This window comes from Pseudonaja textilis, chromosome 1 (genome assembly GCF_049901715.1).
Source record: "Pseudonaja textilis isolate UNSWEBS1 chromosome 1, rPseTex1.2, whole genome shotgun sequence".
Lineage (NCBI taxonomy): Eukaryota > Metazoa > Chordata > Lepidosauria > Squamata > Elapidae > Pseudonaja > Pseudonaja textilis.
The window spans coordinates 291,675,475-291,696,918 of NC_141990.1; the positions used below are offsets into that span (position 1 = coordinate 291,675,475).

A 21,444-nucleotide genomic window follows, 5' to 3' on the forward strand; every position below is an offset into this window, starting at 1 on the left:
AGAAATTTCAGCTCAGCTCATTAGTGTGACTGAAGATCTTACCAAAATGAATAGACAACATAAAAAATAATTTGTGATTAATATTAGGTCTGTTTTTTTGGTTTTATATATAACAGCAGCTGCAGGACTCTCCAGATTTTCCTTGCACCATTTTTATAATTAAAATTACCTGGCCTCACCTTCCAAGAGTATATAGAGAACAAGGATGTAATCGGACTCACATTTATGCAACTGAACTGAATTGATAATCAATGTTTAATTCCTTAATACACAAAGTCCAAAGCAAGTGCTGTTCTCTACTTCCAGAATCCCACTGCTGAGAAGACAACCTGACTTTCCAATTTCTGTTTGGTTGGATCAAGGTTCCCAGCTTGTCCATAATAGCGGATTGGAAGGATGAGAAATGCAAGAGGGCCTTCTTGGGGAATGCTGCTGTAGATGTGTATCCCACAGCCATCAGACATCTACTGTCTATTCCATTTTGAGCCTCAATTGTGCCCCCAAAATGTTTCCCTTTGTGCAAGCTTGAGGTATAACCCACAGAAGTACTTTTCAAGTCAGTGTGCAATTTTAGGGTGTTTTATAGGGGGGAAAATAGCAGCATATCAGCCATAGCATCCTCTTCTCCTAACCTGAAAACTTACAGCTGCGGCCTGAGGCACAGCAAACAGTTCCCCATCTGGCCATTTTTCTCCCACAAGAGCATGCAAGTTATCCTGTTATTCTAGGCTTCCCTTGCAGCCTCCTGGTAAGGCCCGCCCCACGTGGCAGAAAGGTTTACTATATTCTTAAGGCCAATTGTCTTTCGACGGCTGCTTTGAAAGGCGCCTTTTTGACCCTGTGCCCTAAAAACAGGGGCGCGTTTCTAACCTCTTGAACAGGACTCTGCAAGATGCTTAAATTCCAGCAAGCATCCGCAGTAATAATCCCGGAGGGGAGGGCGCGCGGGGCTCTAGCGCGGCCGCTGCTGCTGCGCCCGTCCCGCAGAGAGTCCGAGCTGTTGCAAGTGGCCACTGAGTTGGCAGAGAGGAGTGAGTTGAGGAAGGCTCGAGACGGCGTGGAAGGGGAGAGTTGCCTGCTGCAGTCCTGCCACTGTGCGCCCCAGTCCGGGGAGGAGAGAGAGAGAGAGAGAGAGAAAGGCGCCGCTCCGGCGGAGGGATACGCCGTTCCCTATAAAAAAGGCTCCGCGCAGCCTCACACCTACAGCATTTCTGGCAAAGGGAGGAGGAAGCGAGGCCGTTCGCTGCCGATTGCCTTCTGCACCTTCGCCAGGGCACAGAGAGCCAACGCCGCCAGCCGCAATGGTAGGTAGCTTGGATCTACCGCGCGAGGGATTTTGTGGTTGTTCTTGCTCGGGTTTTGTTTTAAAGCACGGACGATAAACATCTGGATCTGTGGTTTGACTTCCTACAACGTTGCTGTTGGACCTTTCGACTCTTGGCGGGAACCGAATAGCAATGCCTTTGCCCTTTCGCTACTATGCCTTGCCAACTTCGGGGGTGGAGTGGGGGCGGTGTCAGCTTGGACTGCGCTTTAGGAGCGGAGGTAGAAGCGGGCCCTGTGCCTTGAGATCCGCTGGAAAGCGGATCCGCTCTCTTGCATGGAAGGTGGGAATGGGGCGAAGAGTTTATAGTCCTGGCCCAGCCGTTGTCCTTTTGCTTACAGTTTAACTTGGGCTGTGGCGGAGAGCATAAGATTTGCAGGCGAAGTTCAGGCGGCCCTGCAAGTCGCCGTCCCGCGGCCGGGTCTCTTTCACTTGCTTTCCACGATCTCGCTTCCTCTCCGGAGCAGCCGGCTGGGCTTCTTGTGTGCGGAGAAACTCCCGACCGCTTGCCGGAACTGGCGCTCTTGTCGGCGTTCGCTTCCAAGGAGTACATGCCGGTTTCCTCCCAGTTAGCGCCCGAGGCTGGGTGGGGATGCTTCGGAGTTCAGCGGTCGCTTGGGCTGGGAAAGTGGCGGATTCCGCCTGTTCTCGGACAGAGGGCGATGTTTGCTTGGAGAACCGGGCGATCTGTTTGCTTGGCACGGCGGCGGTCGCAGCTCCTGGTTGTTGTTGTTTCGCAAGGACTTTGGGGCAAACGTGTTGGAGCGCAAATGTGTTGGAGACGGGATGGCAATTGCGCGGGAGGAGCGCCCTGCTTCTCCTCTCCACATCCCCACGTCATAAGGGCGAGGTAGTAACTGTGGCCGCGCCTTGCCTGTAGTCAGAGGTGCTGCGTGCTCTTCTCCGGAGCGGAGATTTCCTGTGTTGTAGCTGGGGAGCGGCCCTTCGGCCCCTCCACAAAACGATGATTAAGCCGAGATGCTCCCTCAAAGAATAAAGGCGGTTATCGTCGGCAGGAATGAGCAGAGGTTGAGAAAACGGATCAGGCCTTCATTGGGCACAAGACCGCATTAAAGTGAATTTATCCTATTTTTTGGCGGGTGCCATTTGGATTATTTAGCTGGGTATAAATTCAGGAAGTGGTGGGATTGTTTTCTGGAAGCAGTTTTCCCCATCCTTGTGCCTTCCAGATGTGCTGGCTGATGACCGGGGTTGACAGGGGTAATCGCCCTAAGACATACCCTCTGGAAAGTTCCTGGTTAGAACCATATGGGAGCTCAACATATGGTACTGGTATGGCTGCAGATGAAGCAGAACTCTGATCTGCGAAAATGCAATATAAAGAGTCACAGTTTTGATGTTATTAAAAAAATGTTGATGATTGCATGCACCTTTTTTCTTCCCTTGTGGAGATAGGATAAGGGAAGTAGATGACCAGGCTGGCTGAAGGAGGTGGCATTCAGGGTTGGAGGATGGCAGGGGAAGGGTGATGGAAACAATCACAGTTTCTACACCAGCTGCACTGCGTAGGGGGAGGGGGAGGGAGAACCTCTGCAACTATTGCGCTGTTTCCCCACCCCCCAAAAATAATTTTCCAAAACCCTCAAATGCAGCAATTGCAAAAAAAAAAAAAACCCTTTGAAGGTTGGATTACATCATGTCTCCTCCTCTTCTTCCTCTTGAGCCTCCACCCTACTAATCCCTAGAGGTGGGAAGCTAGGAGACGGTAAAAATCCATGCTGTTTACAGTAGCAATTGGAAATTATTTCCTAGAAGCCCGGAACAAAAATCTTAAAAGCTCACATACACTGTGTTTGTGTTTGTATGTGTGTGCAAGGGGGTTTATTTGGGTGATTCTTGAAACAGAGAGTGAAAGGAGAAGTGTGTAAGATCTGTTTATAAGGCAGTCTCAATCTACTAAAATTGACACTATAGCTGTCTGGTGTACCAGAAAGTATGGATCACAATTGGGCTGTTGGCACAAAGTCACGTTTTGTGCAGAAGGCAGTCTTTTCAACTAGTTTCCCCCCCTCCCCCCAGTGGAGCCCTCCAAATGTGTTGGACACATGTGATCTGACCCATTTGGAAGTCATTCAATTAGGGAAGGCTGCTTAGTGCAGGTGCATTGTAGAACCTGACTCTTACATTTCATTTTCTCCTAATGTGCAGTTAGATTTTACCTTGGTCAGGCATCTCCCAAGAGCATTTTAGTTGATGATGATCTTTGGTCTTCATTCAGAATTTTATTATTATTATTTTAACTAGAATTGCTGCACAATTGTGAAATGCATGATATATTGAGAAAAGGGATGAAATCTCAGCTTTCATTTCCCATACAGGAAAAGCCCAGGTGTGTCTCCTTTCCCCTTTTGCAGCTGGGAGGGGTTACATCATCAGATCTGACTCCCCCTTCGCACAACCCTGTATGGGCGGGGTGGCTGGTTTAGCATGATGTTAGCTACTTTCATCAGGTAGCCAAAGTAAGGCATATTTCTTCTTGTTGCCTAAAATACCAAGATGTTATTATATATATTATGTGGAAAAAATGTATAAAATCAAAACTTGAATGTATGAAACCTGGATTCTTATCCTTCAAATCACAGACAGAGGGCTTCATAGACTCTAGTTCTGTTGATTTGCATTCTTCGTTTTATTGAGGTGTGGTCCAGTTTCCTGCTCTGCATTGCTCTGATATGTTATGTAAATCATTATGCCAACTTGCCTCACTGAAAGAACATCCAGCAACTGGATTCTGGGAAGATTTCAAACAGGATTGCTCATTAGGTGTGTACAAATCCTGCAACTTTTTCCCTTTATGAGAAGCTTACTTTGGGATGTCCTTTAATCCCTGGCAAGCCACTGCAATGTGAAGTCAGTTATGCTTGCCAACAGATTTCAAACTGCAGAGGATTTTGACGCATTTGTTGATCTTCAAATTTCATAGTAAACTTCCAGACACATCTTCACACCCATCCATCTTGCATATTTAACAGGAAATCAGTATTTGGATATGACTTTTGCAGCATCAAATAGCTATTCAGAACAAAGCTTTAAGGGAGACATTCAGTAAGAGTATAATTTTTCAAAATTCAGCAACCTTTTAAAGAAAATCTGTAACTTCATCGGCAGGTTTAAAATACATATTTACATCTTTCTCACTAAGCTATTAAATATTGGTTAGGCTAATTAATTATTTTAAAGCATTTATGTAGCTGCATATCTAATAACCCAACTCTACATAAATAGCTGCCTATATAAATGTTTTAAATAAATCATAATCACTTTGCACTGACTGTCATACAGAGCAGAATACATTTTTCCTTGTCAGATATTACAGAGTGGGATTGTTGATTAGGACAGTTACTAAAGCTTCAAAGCAATGCTTTTGTAAAACTAATAGAACAGCAAGTTCTAATATCAGAAGGTTTTTAAAAGAAAAAAAATAAAAAGCATTTAGTGCTGAATATATCATAACAAGGTATGTAGTTCTTGAAGAGAAATAGTTAAGCCCTTATTTTGCAGGCTTGTTTTTGTTACCGTTACTTAATAGTAGGTTCAGTAATCTCATGGCTGTACTGAAAATCTGATGCAAAATGTATTTTTTTTGGGGGCTCTGTTTCTTGATCATCAGAGTAATAAAGAAGAATCTTCAGCTTTCTGGGTATTTCATATCTTCCCCCTCCCATGCTGTCGCAGTTCTGTTTGAACGACCCACTGAAGAGAAGAATGGTTTATTGCCAATTGCTCTTGGATGGGCCAAGCATTAATATAATGTTATGTCATCTTGCCTCTGAGTTGCTGCTGCATTGTGTGCTTTGACATAGCTACAGGTAAACAATGTTCTGAAATACTTTTCTATTCTTTACATAGGCCGATCAGCTGACCGAAGAACAGATTGCTGGTGAGTATTCTAATTGGAGGGAAATGGTTTCTGTTGGCCTAGCAACCACTGTGAATACAAAAATATTGCAGAACATTCTTGGTGGCTGCCATTGTTTGGCTATTTTTCAAGACTTTACATTCCTGATGGTGTGGATTGATCTTAAAAAGATAAGAAAACATCGCGTTAAATTGTTTTTTATTCAGTAATTTAAATATGTTCCTGAAAACATATGTTTGTATTCGTTTCTGTCTGGATAACTGGTTACCATAGGAATTGAAACCTACCGGCTGGTTATGCAACCCACATCCTTTTTTTTGCATACACAGTTCTAGCTGTATAAATGTAAAGAATGCAACTATGAAATGGCTACAGTCCTTTGATTTCCTCTGTACGTTTGCTTAGGTACCAATCAAGTTCACTTATTTCAACATTAAAGATCTGAAGCTTTCTGATGCATTGATGGTAGTTACTGTGCAGAGCACTGTTTCTCATTAAATTGACAATGTTTATTTATAGCTTTGTATCAAGGCATTTATCTGAGAATAAAAGAGTTCAGAGAGTTCTGAAAGCTAAAAAGTATACACTCTAAAATTATTAAAGTAGTTGGGATTTTTCAGAGAGAATGATGGCTCTTGCCAAATTTAATTGTCCATAAGGATTGCTTACACCTAAGTAAGCTCCCAGTAATAAATACAACATAAGTCTTTGGGTACATGTAGATAAAGTTCCTGAATCATGAACAGGTGCTTTTTCCCCCTTTCCTTCTTGGTTATTTTTGGTTTGTCAAATCACAATTTCTGCTTGGTTTGCCCAAGGTTGTGGCTAAATATATCAAAAGGAAAAACTAGTATAGAATAATTTAAGGTCCTTATACAATTGCATTGGCTAGGTCAAGAATGGGCTGAAAAGTCATGAGTAGCCATTCCTTCTTTTTGTGATTTTTCTGCTCATCCTCTAAAGCAGAAGTGTGCAAAATCTAGGTGTGAAGTTGAAAAGATATTTCACATACAGAATGGGTGTGTCAGCTGTACATTTCCTTGGTTTGAGGTCATTGAGGACCAGGCAAGAGAGCACTGACTTGTGCTCGTTAGCGCTTATTTTCTTGGCACAACTTCTTTAAGGAGCTGCCGACCAGTATAATGAGCTTATGCTGGATCTGAACCATTTGGGGGTTTGAATGCTGCACACCTTGCCTTCAGAGCTTCGTGCCTGATTGCATTTCTCCCTGTGCGTGTTAGTAACGCTGAGATATGGATCAGGAAGCTCCTAGTTCAAACCTTACTTCTGCCATGGGTAATCTCTCTCTCTTTTACATTCTCGCCAATCTTGGAAGTATTTTTTCCAAGTAAATAATGACATTTCTTTCCCCCCATCCCTCCCTTCCTCCCCCCCCTCTCTCTCACACACACACACACACACATAAATTGTGTGAGTTGCATGATGACATCACCCCTGCTATCATGTCACTGGATCAGTGACAGAGAATTACGGTTCAAGTATATCTGTAGGGCATCAAACTGAGAAAGCTTCATGTATTATTATTATTGTATATTCAGGACATGGTAATAGTTAACCTGCAGTTTCAGGGTTAAGAGATCCCAGGTGTGAATGAACCCTTAAGAACATTACTACTTGGTTGAATCAAAGCATAATTCTATGGCATGCAGAATTCTTTACTCCTGTTCTGTTTCTGGGATTCGTGCAATCTACATTTGGACCCTGTTTTTCACATTGAAACTTTGTCCTCAGAAAACCAACAAGCAGGACATGAGTTCTGTAAGTCCTTGCACTTACGTTCCATAGTGACTAATATCAAGAGACTTCCTGCATCCAGACCTAATAATAAATAATAAATAGCTGTCATGATAGTGACCATGAATGTGCCTATTCTCTTTTTTAAAAATCTGCAATGACATCATACTGAAGCTAATTAATTGCTTTGTGAAGTACTTTTATTTAGCTTCACTGGATGACATGTTTTAAGTGCAGTGAAGAAGATGCTGTGTAAGTGTAAATGTTGTATACAATGTTAAAGGCTTTAAAAAATATCCATGTGTGCAGTGTCTAAGAGGGAATTATTTTATACTCATTTGTTCTTTCCTTCAAAAGAGGAAAGAACAAATTGCAGCTAATGAGTTTATAATAATCACAAATGCAATATGTTATAAATATAACTATTTGCTTAAGTATCAGTAATGTCATAGCTGCCTTCACTATATCTCACTGCCACCCGCTCCCAGACTTTTAAGTTTTTTAGGAGATGGGACTCTGGATTCTTGTGATATATGCTAGGATGAGAAAAGGAGACAGGTTCCATATATACTATATGTGGGATTTTGAACCCTACTTTCCATATTTCATATCAAAAAATGATATTATGGAAATGGATGCTTTATACATGGTTTGAATTACTAGTCATTCTTTATTGACTCAGTGCAATGGTCATTGTAGGCCAAAATAACTTGGGTCTAACTTGGCTCTTGTCTAATTATTCTGTACTAACTTTCTTCTTGGATCATCCCCAATTTGCATCCATAGAATTACTGCATTTTTACTGATGAGCATTTTACTAAGGCACAGTTTTTAGTCCTCAACTTATGACCACAGTTGAGCCCAAACTTTGTTGCTAAGTGAGACTGTTGTGAATGTTGCTCCATTTTATAACCTTTCTTGCCACCGTTAAGTGAATCACTATAGCTGTTAAGTTAGCAACATGGTTGTTAAGTGAATCTGGCTTGCCCACTGAATTTGCTTGTCAGAAGGTCGCAAAATGTGATCATATGACTCTAGGAAACTGCAATAGTCATAAATATGAGTCAGTTGCCAAGCGCTTGAATTTTGATCACATAATCATGGGGGATGCTGCAACGGTTGTAAGTTTGATAAATGGTCATTAGTCACTTTTTTCAGTGATGTAACTTCAAATGGTCACTAAATGAAATGTTGTAAGTTGAGGAATACCAAATTGGAAAAAAATGTAGGCCTGTATATTGCTAGGCACACATGTCATTCTTATGTGTACGTTTGCCAAAAGATGGAACATGTCTTTAATTTGTTCACTATGGTATCATTCATTGGACAGAAGACTTATTCACATACATAGTGCTATCACATTGCTATGTGCTGATGATTTGTTTCTTCCCTGTCCTCAGAGTTCAAGGAAGCCTTCTCTTTATTTGACAAAGATGGTGATGGCACCATCACAACCAAAGAGCTGGGGACTGTCATGAGGTCGCTGGGTCAAAACCCTACAGAAGCAGAATTGCAAGATATGATTAATGAAGTAGATGCTGATGGTAAGCATATGAAGGAATGAACCAGCTATCTTCAGACATGAACATAATTCAGTTTGTTCAAATTCATAACTCAATTTTGGTTAAAGTTTTAAATTACAGAGGATGAAGGTTTGTGGCAGCTAATTACAACTGTGCTTTATACTCCTAATAAAATCTGTCACGTATTAATGACAGCTATGATTGTGTCTGTATCAGGGCACTCTAAATAAAAAAACAGCACATGAAGATAGAGCATATCTACTAAGAATATTATTTACTTCTGTCCTTGGCATAGTTTCTGTCGCTCACATATTAATTAAGTATATTATGTGTAGCCTGGGACTATGCCAGATAAAGCCTTTTGTTGCAGATCTTAACAGGGAAACAAGTTTGTAATGGGAGAGAAAGTATTTTAGGTAAATAGGATCTAAGCTATATAGGACTGTTAATATCAAAACTTTAAGCTGTGTTCCATAAGCAATTTATAATCAGAGCAGATCTTTTAATACAGACATCACATGACCAGCTGCTGTTAGTGACAATTTGTCAGCTGCATTTTGCATTGCAGTTTCCACTCAGTAGCTCCTTATGATGAGTGTTACCGCAAACAAAATGGAATGCAACCAAGGCAAACCATTGCCAAATACTACTACCTCAAGAAAGGTCACAGAACACACTAGGTATAAATGGCACCCAACTTTCAAGATTATTGACTTCTGTGAATTGGATGGTAAAGACCAGTATCATAAGACAGTTTCCTCCATATACCGTTGGCATCTGATTACTGTCCCCAGCCGTTTTCTGTAGATGTTGAAACAGATTATAACTCTATGGGACATGATAGATAAGAAGCCAGATGGTGAACAATTAGGTCCCACACAGAGTCAAACTGGAAGGATTAAAGCTGCTGTGAAGTTCAGTCCTATCAGATGATCCCAGGAGTATCATGGTTAATGGTATCAAAACTTTTCCAGAAGCCCAGGAGAAGAAATAGAACTAATTCCACCACATTTGGTTCTGTCAGAGACCCTTGCCAATGTAATCCCATGATTAAAATGGCTCCCAATGATTAGTATCATTCAGTTGTGTCTGGAATTGTAAGGTCTTCTCAGTTAACTTTTCCAGAAATGGAATGATTGAGTTTGTCTATATTGGACAGATTGCCATTATCAAGGGAAAGGAGATTATTCTTTGCATGGACTACTTGCCTTCTTTATGCAATTAGGACACATCTTTCCCTCAGCGACACAGATTATTTCTCTTTACCATGATGTCAGTCCTGTCTTAATCAGTCAAGAAAAGCAAGAATTAAATTATTGGTTGGCAATCCTCAGCTTTCCATAAAGCTAACCCCAAAATTCCAAGTGATAAGACAAGCTGTTGCTAAATTTGTTTCCCTATGATTTATCCAAGTGTGTTTATTTATTCATTAAATTTATTTGCCACTAGTAGCACTAAAATTATAAACTATGGTAAAAATAGTTTGGGTGGGAGGGAACAAGGTGCGCAGGGAGTAAGGTGGAATCTGATGTTAGTTCATCAACCACCTCCAGGTGACAGTCTCCATTGGGACTCCAAGCCAACTGATAGGGCCAGCTTTTCAGGCCCTTATGGAAGGTCAGGAGCGGATCTCACAGTGGAGAGTAAGATGTTCCAAAGGGTAGGAGCCATAGAAGAGAAGGCTCTTCTCCTGTATCCTGCTAGCTGAAATTTCTTTACTGATGGAATCCACAGCATACCTCCTCTCCTGATGCTAGTAGGGTGAGCTCATCCCATTGGTTCCTCAGGTAACCAGTACTCGTGCCATGCAGGGCTTTAGAGGTAAAAACCAACACCTTGAATTGTACCTAGAAGCAGGCCAGCAGCCAGTGCAGCTTGCATAGTGTTGGAGCACAGCTGATCAAATTTGCCCATCAATTCTGGCTATGCATCTGCAACATATTGTTGAAGAATGTGCACTTGTACAGATAAAGCAATGCTGACTTCTTATGTGGATGGAGTGATGGCCAGCATTGAGCACCGACATAACAGCTGATAAGTAAAATGGGAAATTTCCTAAATGAATTAGGGTAAATACCCAAATGCATTGGGTGCCTGAATTGGATTGCTTTAAGATTTCCATCAGTTGCCAGACTCACTAGAAGATGATCTGTCCACACCCGTTGAATTATCATAATTTCCCCAATTTAAAGTCACTAGCTCCACTCAAGCAGAAAACCACACCTAATATGTGTCCTGAACAAAATGCCCAGAGTAAACCAATGCCTTGCCAGAGGTCAGAACAGCTAACTCAGGAAGAGAGACTATTGGGTTGCAGGATAGACAATATGCTAACAGTATCCCTGTCTCCAAATGCAGTAGAATGCACTCAGATTTGGCAGACTGTCAAATGGAGTCAGTGAAATAGAAACCTATTAGGCAACAGTTTATCTATCTTCTTGCCCTCTAGTTTTAGTCTCTGGGCTATGGAGTAGCTTGGCGGGCAATAGACTCTGCTTTCTCTACCATGTCCTTGTGATATCTTCATTAACGACTTAGATGAGGGAATAGAAGGGGAACTTACCAAATTTGCAGATGATACTAAGCTGGCAGGAATAGCTAACACCCAAGAAGATAGGCTCAAGATCCAGATGGATCTTGACAGACTAGAACACTGGGCCATATCTTACAAAATGAAATTCAATGTAGAGAAAAGTAGAGTCCTACACTTAGGCAAGAAAAACCAAAAGTACACATATAGACTGGGTGAAACCAGGCTCAATAGCTGTCACTGTGAGAGGGATCTTGGAGTCTTAGTGAACAAACAGCTAAATATGAGCCAGCAGCAGCCAAAAAAGCTAATGCAATCCTAGATTGTATTAACAGAGGGATACAATCAAGATCAAGGGAAGTACTAATACCACTCTATAAAGTAAGACCACACCTAGAATACTGCATCCAGTTTTGTTCACCACATTATAAAAAAGATGTTGAGACTCTAGAAAATGTACAGAGAAGAGCAGCCAGGATGATTAGGGGACTGGAGGCTAAAACATAACAAGGAACAGTTGCAGGAACTGGGCTTGGCTAGTCTAGTAAAAAGAAGGACCAGGGGAGACATGATAGCGGTCTTCCAATATTTGAGGGGCTGCCACAGGGAGGAAGGGGTCAAGCTATTTTCTAAAGCGCCTGTAGGCCAGACAAGGAATAATGGGTGGAAACTGAACCAGGAGAGATTTAACCTGGAAATAAGGAGAAACTTTCTGACAGTGAGAACAATCAACCAATGAAACAGCTTGCTCTCAGAAGTTGTGGGAGCGCCATCACTTGAGACTTTCAAGAAGAGATTGGATTGCTATTTGTCAGATATGGTGTAGGGTCTCCTGCTTGGGTGGGGGGGGTTGGACTAGATGACCTCCAAGGTCCCTTCCAACTCTGATTATCTGTTATCTGATAGATTCCAAATCTAAATTAAATCCAGGATTAAATTCTGAGTAAAAGATGTTATAACGGCAAGATAATTTGCAGTGCAACTTTTTTTTTTTACCGCACAACTTTCTAGATAAAGAAATCTAATCTCCCTGGAGTTTATTATAATCTCCCTAGTGATTACAATATGGCTTGCGATTGGTTTCTTGAGTGCTTTTCAGCTTCCAGTCTAGGCTGGGATTTCCTGAATTCGTGTTATTACTAATAACTTTGACCCTTCTTAGTATTTCCAAGGTCAGCCAAAACTGGCTAAATCATACTACCTGTTGTGAAATAATTGTGTATTGGAGCTATGTATTTTATGTCAAATTACCTGCAAATTTTTATCACATACCTTCATGGCATCGACCCTAAACAAGATGAGACTAGCTTATGGTTGGAGAAACGTAACATACAAAATGTTTCTGACTGCCAAAGAAAAGTTTGCATTGCTTAAAATGTTTGAATGGCTTGTTGAGAGAAACACTTAAAAAGAAATAGACGGGCTAGAACTTAAAACTAAATTTGAATTGGCTGCACTATATGTAAATAAAACTGGGTGCGATTAATATGATAACAGCTCACTGATTTGTTTAACCATTTTTACTTTTTAAGTTAATAATGAGTTCTCTGGGTACTGTTCCTTAGAGTGTGGGGGGAACATAGACAATAATAAAGAATATTTGTAGCTCACAGTTGAAATGAGGGCTCCTTAGTGCTCTCTGAGCTTGATTGTTTTCTTGCAGATGTTTCATTACCCAATCTAGGTAACATCATTGCTCATTGCGGATCAAAGATTTCTTCAAAGTTAAAATCATCTCTAGAACAGAGCATAGTATAAATGGAATTGAAGCCCAATCATGCTCCTGCATATCATCTGGTGATACAAATGAGTTTGAAATAAAGGGCTTGAGTACTTTGAACGATATAAAAAGATAGCTTGATCAGAGGTGGTCCAAATTTTTGAACTACGTTTCTAATCTGCAAAGAATAGCTATTTTCTTCCAACTATTTATATTATCCTGTCTTGTCTACAAAATAATTGGTAGTCCAGTAGCCTAGTGGAAGAGATTCAGAGCATTACTACACTGTTGTCTTCCAGACAGGATATAATTTACTGCCATAACTCTCTGCCAATATGCTGAGTATGTATGGAAGGCATCAAGTTCGAGAAAGCTTACAGTTGTATATCATGCATTGAAGACGTGAGAACCAAATTTTAATAAAATAACTGTGCTTATAATTGGTTAATTTGTCTTATACTTACAAATATGAAACAGTGCTTAAGAAAAACCTTTATTGGGACCAATTGTACAACATCCCTTAAAAAAAACCCCACATACCCTTGAGAATTTTGAAGATCTGTTCCTCTGATTGTTTGCAGAAACTCCATTGAATGTAAGGAATGTAGCATGTGCTGAACAAGACATAATGTTGACCTTCCAGTCACCTGCAGTCCTGTCTTCTACCTGTTTCCCAAGATCAGCAATCAGATTATAATTCCTTTGAAAATTAGTCTAGTATTTAAAGAGAAGAGAAAGACTGTGAAATTATAAATTAGCATTAAAATGACAGAATCTGGATTATGTACGAACTAAGCATTTCCAGTTCATAGTTGAGCAAATAGTAGAGGAGAATACATTTTATTTCCATCTTTCCCAACTCCTAAAATTTCCACCTGCAGTGGCCTTTGATCTGGAGAGCACAAACTGGATCAGTTATGTGATGTTTTCAAAGCAATTCAGGAGTGCAGAGAGTTGAACTGATTGAAATCTGCTAAGAAATTGCATTTTCTATATCTAAAACCTTTGGTGGTATAAAGGGACTCTCCTATGGCGAAAAGGGTTTTATTTTTTAAATACCAATAGCATGTATATGATGTCATAACTTGTTGAGAACCCAAATGATTTCCAGTGAATGTCAAATGCAACAAGGAGTATGGATCTAAAAGTGAATATATCCAAGAGTAGCGGTGTCTGATAGGGAAAATGGAGTGAGTGATTCTAAATTATACATATATGGTAAAGAACTGGAACAAACAGATTAAACCGTGTCCCTTAGCAGAATGAATTATACAATTTTAAGATATGTAAATATGGTAGAAAGGCAATGAATAGGATGAATATTAAACAGCAGTGAGGCTTAAGCATGTCTAGAAAAATATAAAAGCATGTTTAAGGCTATAGGAATAGTACATCTTTGATAAAATGAGGTAGGTCAAGAAAAAATAAGTGAATGAAGATATTGAAAACTGAACAATTTGAAAAAATTGCATTGAGGTATTTAGTTAGAAAGAATATACAGTATAAGAATCCAGTTACAGAACAAATTTTAACTAAAGAGGAATGAATTGAGAGGAAGAAGACAGAGCATATTATGTTTTGATAGAGTTGAAAGTACATTGGGACATGTTTTTCCTTTCTATGCCTTTTTTGACAGGCAATGGCACCATTGATTTCCCAGAATTCTTGACCATGATGGCTAGAAAAATGAAGGACACAGACAGTGAGGAAGAAATTCGTGAAGCATTCAGAGTTTTTGATAAGGTATGATTTTAAGGTTAACTGTGAGGGGTGTTAGTGTTACAATATCCATGTTCCTTGGAATTGTTCTCTGTTGCTAAAGCAGATGTCCTCCTAGTAAAGTCCAGTGAGTCTTTTTTTAAACATTTGCAGTTCATAATCAAATTTCTAACTGGTTGCTTTGTTTGACTTATCTTCCTAGCAAAGCTATTTTTTGGAAGGGCAACATAACATGAGAATTGTAATGTATTTTGTATGGAAACAATTAATACTCTGCAAATGCATCCTTGAAATCTTGAAAGAGGACTCTTTCACAGTCTACTGTTTACTGGTTGCATATCTTTAAAAATATGTCCAGTGAAAACAAGTACAGCATATAAGATGCTTTTAACAGAAAACCAGATTTGCCCAAATTGTATTGAGTGTGCTAGTTGCAAACATTCTAGTACAGGGGTCGCCAATCTTTTGGACCTCAGGAACCACCAAACTCATAATTTTAAATCCCAGGGACCACTAACCGGTTCTGTGGGCATGGCCTAATTTGTGGGTGTGCCTTGGTGGTCATATGACTGGCTGGGCATGGCTTGTATGTAAATATTATAAATATTTATATAAATATTGAATTTTTTTATAAAAAAGAGCAACTTTTACCCAAAATCAGGCAAAGCAGGCAGGCAGATTGAGTTGCTCACAGAATCACAGATTCATTCAATGATCTATCTATCTGCCATCGGCTAGCTCAGTCTCTCAAATTTGCTTGCCATGAGTCTCCACTGAATAACTGAACCTTCAGGCCTAAGGGAGGTTCAGCTATGCTTAAAAGCAGAGCCAAAGATCTAAAGACTAGCTAAAAAGCAAGAAATCCAACCATTTCCTGCTTCCTAGCTAATCTAAATCTCCCGGCACAGTAGAACAGATGGTGGTCATAAAAGGGAAAAATAGTAATTTAGTAGGCAAGTTTGCCTGGTAGGGAGTGAGTGGGCGGGGAGGGTTCCCACAGGCCATGTGGGCGGTGCAGCCTTGTGTTTCTTCGCAGCCTGGATTAATTGCTTTGGGGGGTGTTCTGGGGGTGAGATTTCTCTGCAGCCCACCAAAATTTTCTCGCGGCCCACCGGTTGGCGACTGCTGTTCTAGTATACTGCATTGTAATATATGATTAAAATGGCTCTGATTAAGAAGGTTCTTTGTTGTTTGGAGAAGCAAATAGCAACGCTGGCCATCCTGGTGTTTGTTTCACTGTAGGAGAAAGTTGTTTGGATTCTCTGGGAACATTATGACTAAGTGAAAATTTTAGTCCAGGTCTATCTTTCTAATTATAATGTCTTGGTAAGACCACACCTGGAATACTGCATTCAGTTTTGGACACCACGATGTAAAAAAGATGTTGAAACTCTAGAAAAGGTGCAGAGAAGAGCAATAAAGATGATTAAGGGATGTGGAGGCTAAAACATATAAAAAATGGATACTGGAATTGGGTATGTCTAATTTAATGAAAAGAAGGACTAGGGGTGACATGAAAGCAGTGTTCCAATATCTCAGGGACTGCCACAAAGAAGAGGGAGTCAAGCTATTCTCCAAAGCACCTGAGGGCAGGACAAGAAGCAATGGGCGGAAACTAATCAAGGAGAGAAGCAATTTAGAACTAAGGAGAAATTTCCTGACAGTTAGAACAATTAATCAGTGGGACAACTTGCCTCCAGAAGTTGTGAATGCTCCAACACTGGAAGTTTTTAAAAAGATGTTGGATAACCATTTGTCTGAAACGGTATAGGATTTTCTGCCTGAGCAGGAGGTTGGACTCCAAAGTCTCTTCCAACTCTATTACTCTATTCTATTCTATTCCTTACAGTTGATGTATCTATCAGAATCAAAGTTGCTCAGGTTTGGCTAACGAGTCTTTTTTCTTTCTTTGTGTTCAGTAAGGTCAAAACTTGAAATGTCTATTTTTTATTCCAACTTCATCTCCTAAATGGAGAATTGTATTTTTCATACAGAGTCTGAAACATGTTTTATTTCAGCATATAAGCTCTAAATTGTACTCTTCCAAGAGAAGAGGTGGCTTGGATCAGATGTCATCATCTCAGTCCAATAGCTGTTCATTCCAACCAGGACCCTGCAAATTCAAAAATTCCTAGGCAGTAAAGCTTTCTGGGAGCTGCATTTCTGACATTCCTGAGGTTGAGAGTAGTTGCAATAAATCCTGGTTTATTTGACCTTTAGAAACAAATACCCAAATTTTCTATAAAATTTAAACTAAGAAGTGGTTAACAACTTTGAAAGAAACATACTGAACCAATCCGATAACTTAAAATTCACTCTTAAGTTGATTTTTCAGTACATAGATCTCTGGATTAGTTGGGACTGTTAGGATATTTGTATGAGATAGGTTTATGTTTTTTTAAAAAAACATTTCTGTTTGTATTTTTCCCACGGGAGGGAGTTTCTTGCTTTCTCTAGAGGACTTCAAAGTCATTGGAGGCAATCTGGGAATTCAGATATGCTGTTGGTAAAGTTAGAGGAACTTCTCACTGTATTGAGACGAAAGATACTGTTCTCATATATTTAGTTTCTGATAATTTGTTTTTTATGATGGGACACTCAACAACTTTATTGGCATTTTAAAGTGATTTCATATTAGAAACGTTCTTTGTGGTAGAAGAATAAACCAATAGAATGGAAAAAGATTGGAACATTTAATCTAATTACGAAGCTTTTAAGACTGCAAAATAAATAGTTTGAGGACGTGGATTTGAATTAAACCTTAGTTCTTCCGCTGCTTGCAATGTTTGCCTAACATTTTACATAATACTAAAAGATTATTGTTCTTCTGGTAATCCTACATTCCTGAGAGATTTGGGATATGTTCTTTGCACACTTCCCTATTGCTACAGCACCTTTCTAAGATCTCAAATGTGAGTTTTCCTATTACCTGTCCCGGATCTTTGGGCTGGAAATATCAGAGGCTGAGCTTACTAACTTACATAATCAAAACATGTACTTGATTAAAGAAAAAAAAAAGCCATATTTAGTTGTATTGTAAGCATTTATTCTGAAACCTTATATTTTTTCTCTCAATTTTGCACTATTTGTTCTCCATCTCCCCCTTCTGTTTCCACCCCGAAGGATGGCAATGGTTATATCAGTGCAGCAGAGCTACGCCATGTTATGACAAACTTAGGAGAAAAGTTAACAGATGAAGAAGTAGATGAAATGATCAGAGAAGCAGATATTGACGGAGATGGACAAGTTAACTATGAAGGTATAATGTGGATTCCTATAATGATAGAATTTTGCAAGAGCAGAAATTACAGTGGGGACTTAGAAGTTGTGGACGGTTAATCTTGTACATCTTAGAATATAGCGGGGTAAGGAATTTCTCCATGACAGGTTGTTTATGTTGTTTCGTTTCTGAAATGGCTAAAAATATGTTCCTTTGTTTCTTTCAGAATTCGTACAGATGATGACTGCAAAATGAAGAAATCTCCTTTCACCTTTTTTTTCCTCTAGAAGAATCAAATTGAATCTTTTACTTACCTCTTGCAAAAAAATGTTCATTTATTCATTCTGTTTCTGTATAGCAAAACTGAATGCTGAAATACCTTCTGTCCACAAACTGCATGTAATGGTTGGTGGTCCTGTTCCCCCCAAAAATCAAGTTAGCCATCAGTTTTCTTTTTCCAATATAAATAATTGTACTGCCTTTTAAAAATAAGAAAGCACTTAGTGAACTCCTCAAAAAGTTCCATTTGCTAATAACTATTACTCTGTTTGGGCTGGCCAGTTTTTCATGCATGCAGCTTGACAATTGAGCACAGTCAGACATTTGTATTAAAATAGTTTTTAAAAGGAGAAAAAAAACCTTAAAGGGAAAAAAAGCCTAATCACTCTTTTGTCAAAAAAAGTGGGTTCTGGCTGAATCTGTAGTTATAAAATTGTCAAAGCTGGTTACTTTCAAATTGTTTTATACCTCAGGTGGTATGCAGCAAAGTGGCTGAGGACTGGAAAAAGTTTAGAGGCAACTCCCCCCACCACTCCATTCCCCACCCGAGGTGGAGAAGGCTCACCAATATGTAGCTGTAGTTTGTTTCCAAAAGCAAATAGGTGGCATTTCTGTGTTACTACATTGATTTTAAAATTGTTTGCATTGCACTATTGTGGAACGGATGTTGGGCCATTACCGTTCTAAAAAGTTTTAACAAAATATTTACCAAAGGGCAGGAGCACCTTTGGGTACATGCTCCCCCCTCTCCCTCCCTCCCTCTCACCTTTCCCCTGCCCCCTCTGTTTCTCTCTCTCCCTCTCCCCCACTCTCTCCCCTCCCCCCTTGCAGTTTTAAAATTTACTGTACCGAGACTTGGAGCTGGCAGAGGAGCCTGTGGACTTCAGCACAACTATCAACATCGATGTTCAAGATAGTACAGTTATGTCCATTCCAAGTTGTAAATGCTAGTCTTTTTTCCAATAAAAGACCATTAACTTAAAGGTGGTGTTACATGCTTTGTAAAAGCCGAAAAGATTTATCTCTATACAATTTGAGAGATTAAACCAAAAAGGAAAAAAAAAAAAAGGTAAGGCGGCAGTACGGAAGAAAAATGTGTTCTGTGAATGACTTGCTGCTAAATTATAATGCACATGTATGCAATAACTTAACCTGTTTAATGTTTCTTCAAGATGGCAAGAACTGACCTCTTGTAACCCAAGACCTTTGCTATAAATAAATGAACTTGTGCTTGCCTTTCATCTTTATGACAATCTTAATTCGCTGGCTTGTTTGATTCTGACTCATCCGGAGTCTGTAGGGAAGTGGCACCATTTTTTATTCCTGGTTTATGTTAGCTATAATGCTAGCACTGACATGTATTAGTCTCTAGTCTAGTCTAGTGAGGAGCTGCATATTGGCAAGATATTTAACTTTATTAAAAAGGAAGGAAAAAAATTTAGCAACAAAGTGGATGTCTAATAAAAGCATCCCAGAATCAAGCACATATTCAAACGAAAGAGTTTTAAGCATTCAAGTTCAGCTTTGATTTATAAGGCAGAATCCTAAATATATCTCCTTTAACAGCTCATAATGATTTTATTCATGCATAAGCATAGACTACAATGAGGGTTTCAAGTTCTGTGACTAAGCTTTGTTCAAAAAAGGCTTAGCTCTTTGTGTTATGCACCAAAGCAGAGGATAGAGAACTTAAGGGCTTTGGAGCTTGTTTGCTAACATTTTTTTAATGTGTAGATTGGCAATCCAATGTTCTCCAAAGATTTTGGACTTAATTCTCAATAACACTAACCAGGATGATCAATGGCAAAGAATTACAAGGGTTGTCCAAAATATGGAAAGCAGATTGTCGTCTATCTGCAGCAAAATACAGTAATGTGAATAAGGATATGTATGGAACTATGAAACCAAAACATTTTGTTTTGAAAATTCTGTAACTGACGTTTCAAAAAATATTTAAAAGATAATCCATACATCTCAGCTGGGAATTCCACACCATTTGATCAGACAACCCAAAGAAATGAGCTCAAATGATGAAAAGTAATAGCTTGTAGTGGACAAGTATCTGAATGCTTGTGTGTTTGCAAACAAGCACTCTGTAGTGCAATTTTTTTTGCATCCATGGATTTTTACAGAAGGTCTAGATAGCATCAAGGTTTAATCAAGCTAGTTTGCCATGCTGCTGCATTTGCATTTTTTTTTAAATTGCAAAAGCACCTGAGGAACAAAATCCAACAGGAATACAGTTTTTCAGTTTCTATCTTCAGCTAGAAGAAAAGGTACTACAAAAACAAAAGGTTTAGGAAGATAGATTATTGGACTATTGTATTTATTCTCAGGTTGATGAAACTGAACAGAAAAAACAATAAGCAAATTTTCTTAATTATAAAACTAGAATTGTAACTCCAGTGTAATTATTTGGCCCCAATTCTCTTCTATAAGTGTGGAGGTAAAAATTGAGATTGACTCTTGATGACTCCTTAGAGATAATTATGCAGTTTCCTTAGCAACATTAAGGAAGTCAGTTGCTACTTGCACCATTTGAGATGTTTTTTAATTTCTCAGTCTAACCAAGAGGCCTGATATTCTCTAATGGGACTTCCCTAGCCCCAAGCCTCTAGCTTCTAGCTTAGCAAGGTGAACCAACTGCTGTCATAGTACAGTGCTCTTGGAAAGTAATACAAGATTAATATGATGCAGAAATATGTTTCAAAAGGAAAATGAGAACGGATAACTATGAAGGTCTAGCTCAGTTATATCAGATTTATTTGAGTGAATTCCACTTTTACAAAATCACTATTTAACACTAAATAGTGTAAACAATACTTTGGTGGATTTACATGCCACATCAAATTGGGGGTAGTAAATTTTTTTGGAGCTTAATGATTACAGTATATCTGAGGGCAGTGGAGTGCAATTCTTTGCAAGGTTAAGAAGCCAATTTCCTCCCTCAAATCTAAAAAAAATACCCCATAACCCGCAATATTGCTCTGAAACATCACACCCAAACCCTTGAGGATGTCCAGAAAGTTTCTTGATGTTGCAACCCTAATCCTAACCAGTTATTTCTTCCCTTTTTAAAAAATGTGTAAAGGCTTTACAACTTTTTGAGCTAAATGCAGCTACGTATATGTATTTTATCCCTATCTTACTTTAGGTGTGCATTTTTAAAGCAAGGCATTATGCTACAGCAATTCACCTCTAGTTTATGCACAGTCATGATGTCAATCTGACTCGGTATCCAGACAAGTAACAATGGCAAAGCAAGCTAGCTGAGCAGGATCTCTGAATCAAAGAAGAAAAACCAAAAATCGGCTGTGCACTATAGCTTGTATTCTGCTTGCTGTATTTTTTGGTTTGCTTTTGTTCTTCAAAGAGATGTTCTTTCCATATTTCCAGTGATGTTGAAATAATTAAATTGCAGATCTCTCCTACTCTTGCCACCCAGTCACACTTGGCAGGAAAGCATTCAGAACATTCCATTCCACGAGGAACAA

At 39.4% G+C, this 21,444-nt stretch overlaps 1 protein-coding gene across 1 annotated transcript; it reads left to right on the top strand.

Annotated features, from left to right (window-relative positions):
* Positions 1–1,202: 1,202 nt before the first annotated feature.
* Positions 1,203–18,933, top strand: CALM1 (calmodulin 1). Its single transcript, XM_026712979.2, has 6 exons — positions 1,203–1,304; positions 5,195–5,225; positions 8,360–8,503; positions 14,369–14,475; positions 17,575–17,710; positions 17,898–18,933. Exons 1-6 carry the CDS (start codon positions 1,302–1,304, stop codon positions 17,924–17,926), a joined length of 450 nt encoding a protein of 149 aa, XP_026568764.1. The 5' UTR covers positions 1,203–1,301; the 3' UTR covers positions 17,927–18,933.
* Positions 18,934–21,444: the final 2,511 nt, after the last annotated feature.

Excerpts from the sequence above, each read along its gene's own strand:
- CALM1 (XM_026712979.2), top strand. Across the intron at positions 5,226-8,359 it reads GACCGAAGAACAGATTGCTG|AGTTCAAGGAAGCCTTCTCT; the intron begins GTGAGTATTCTA and ends CCCTGTCCTCAG. Across the intron at positions 8,504-14,368 it reads TAATGAAGTAGATGCTGATG|GCAATGGCACCATTGATTTC; the intron begins GTAAGCATATGA and ends CTTTTTTGACAG.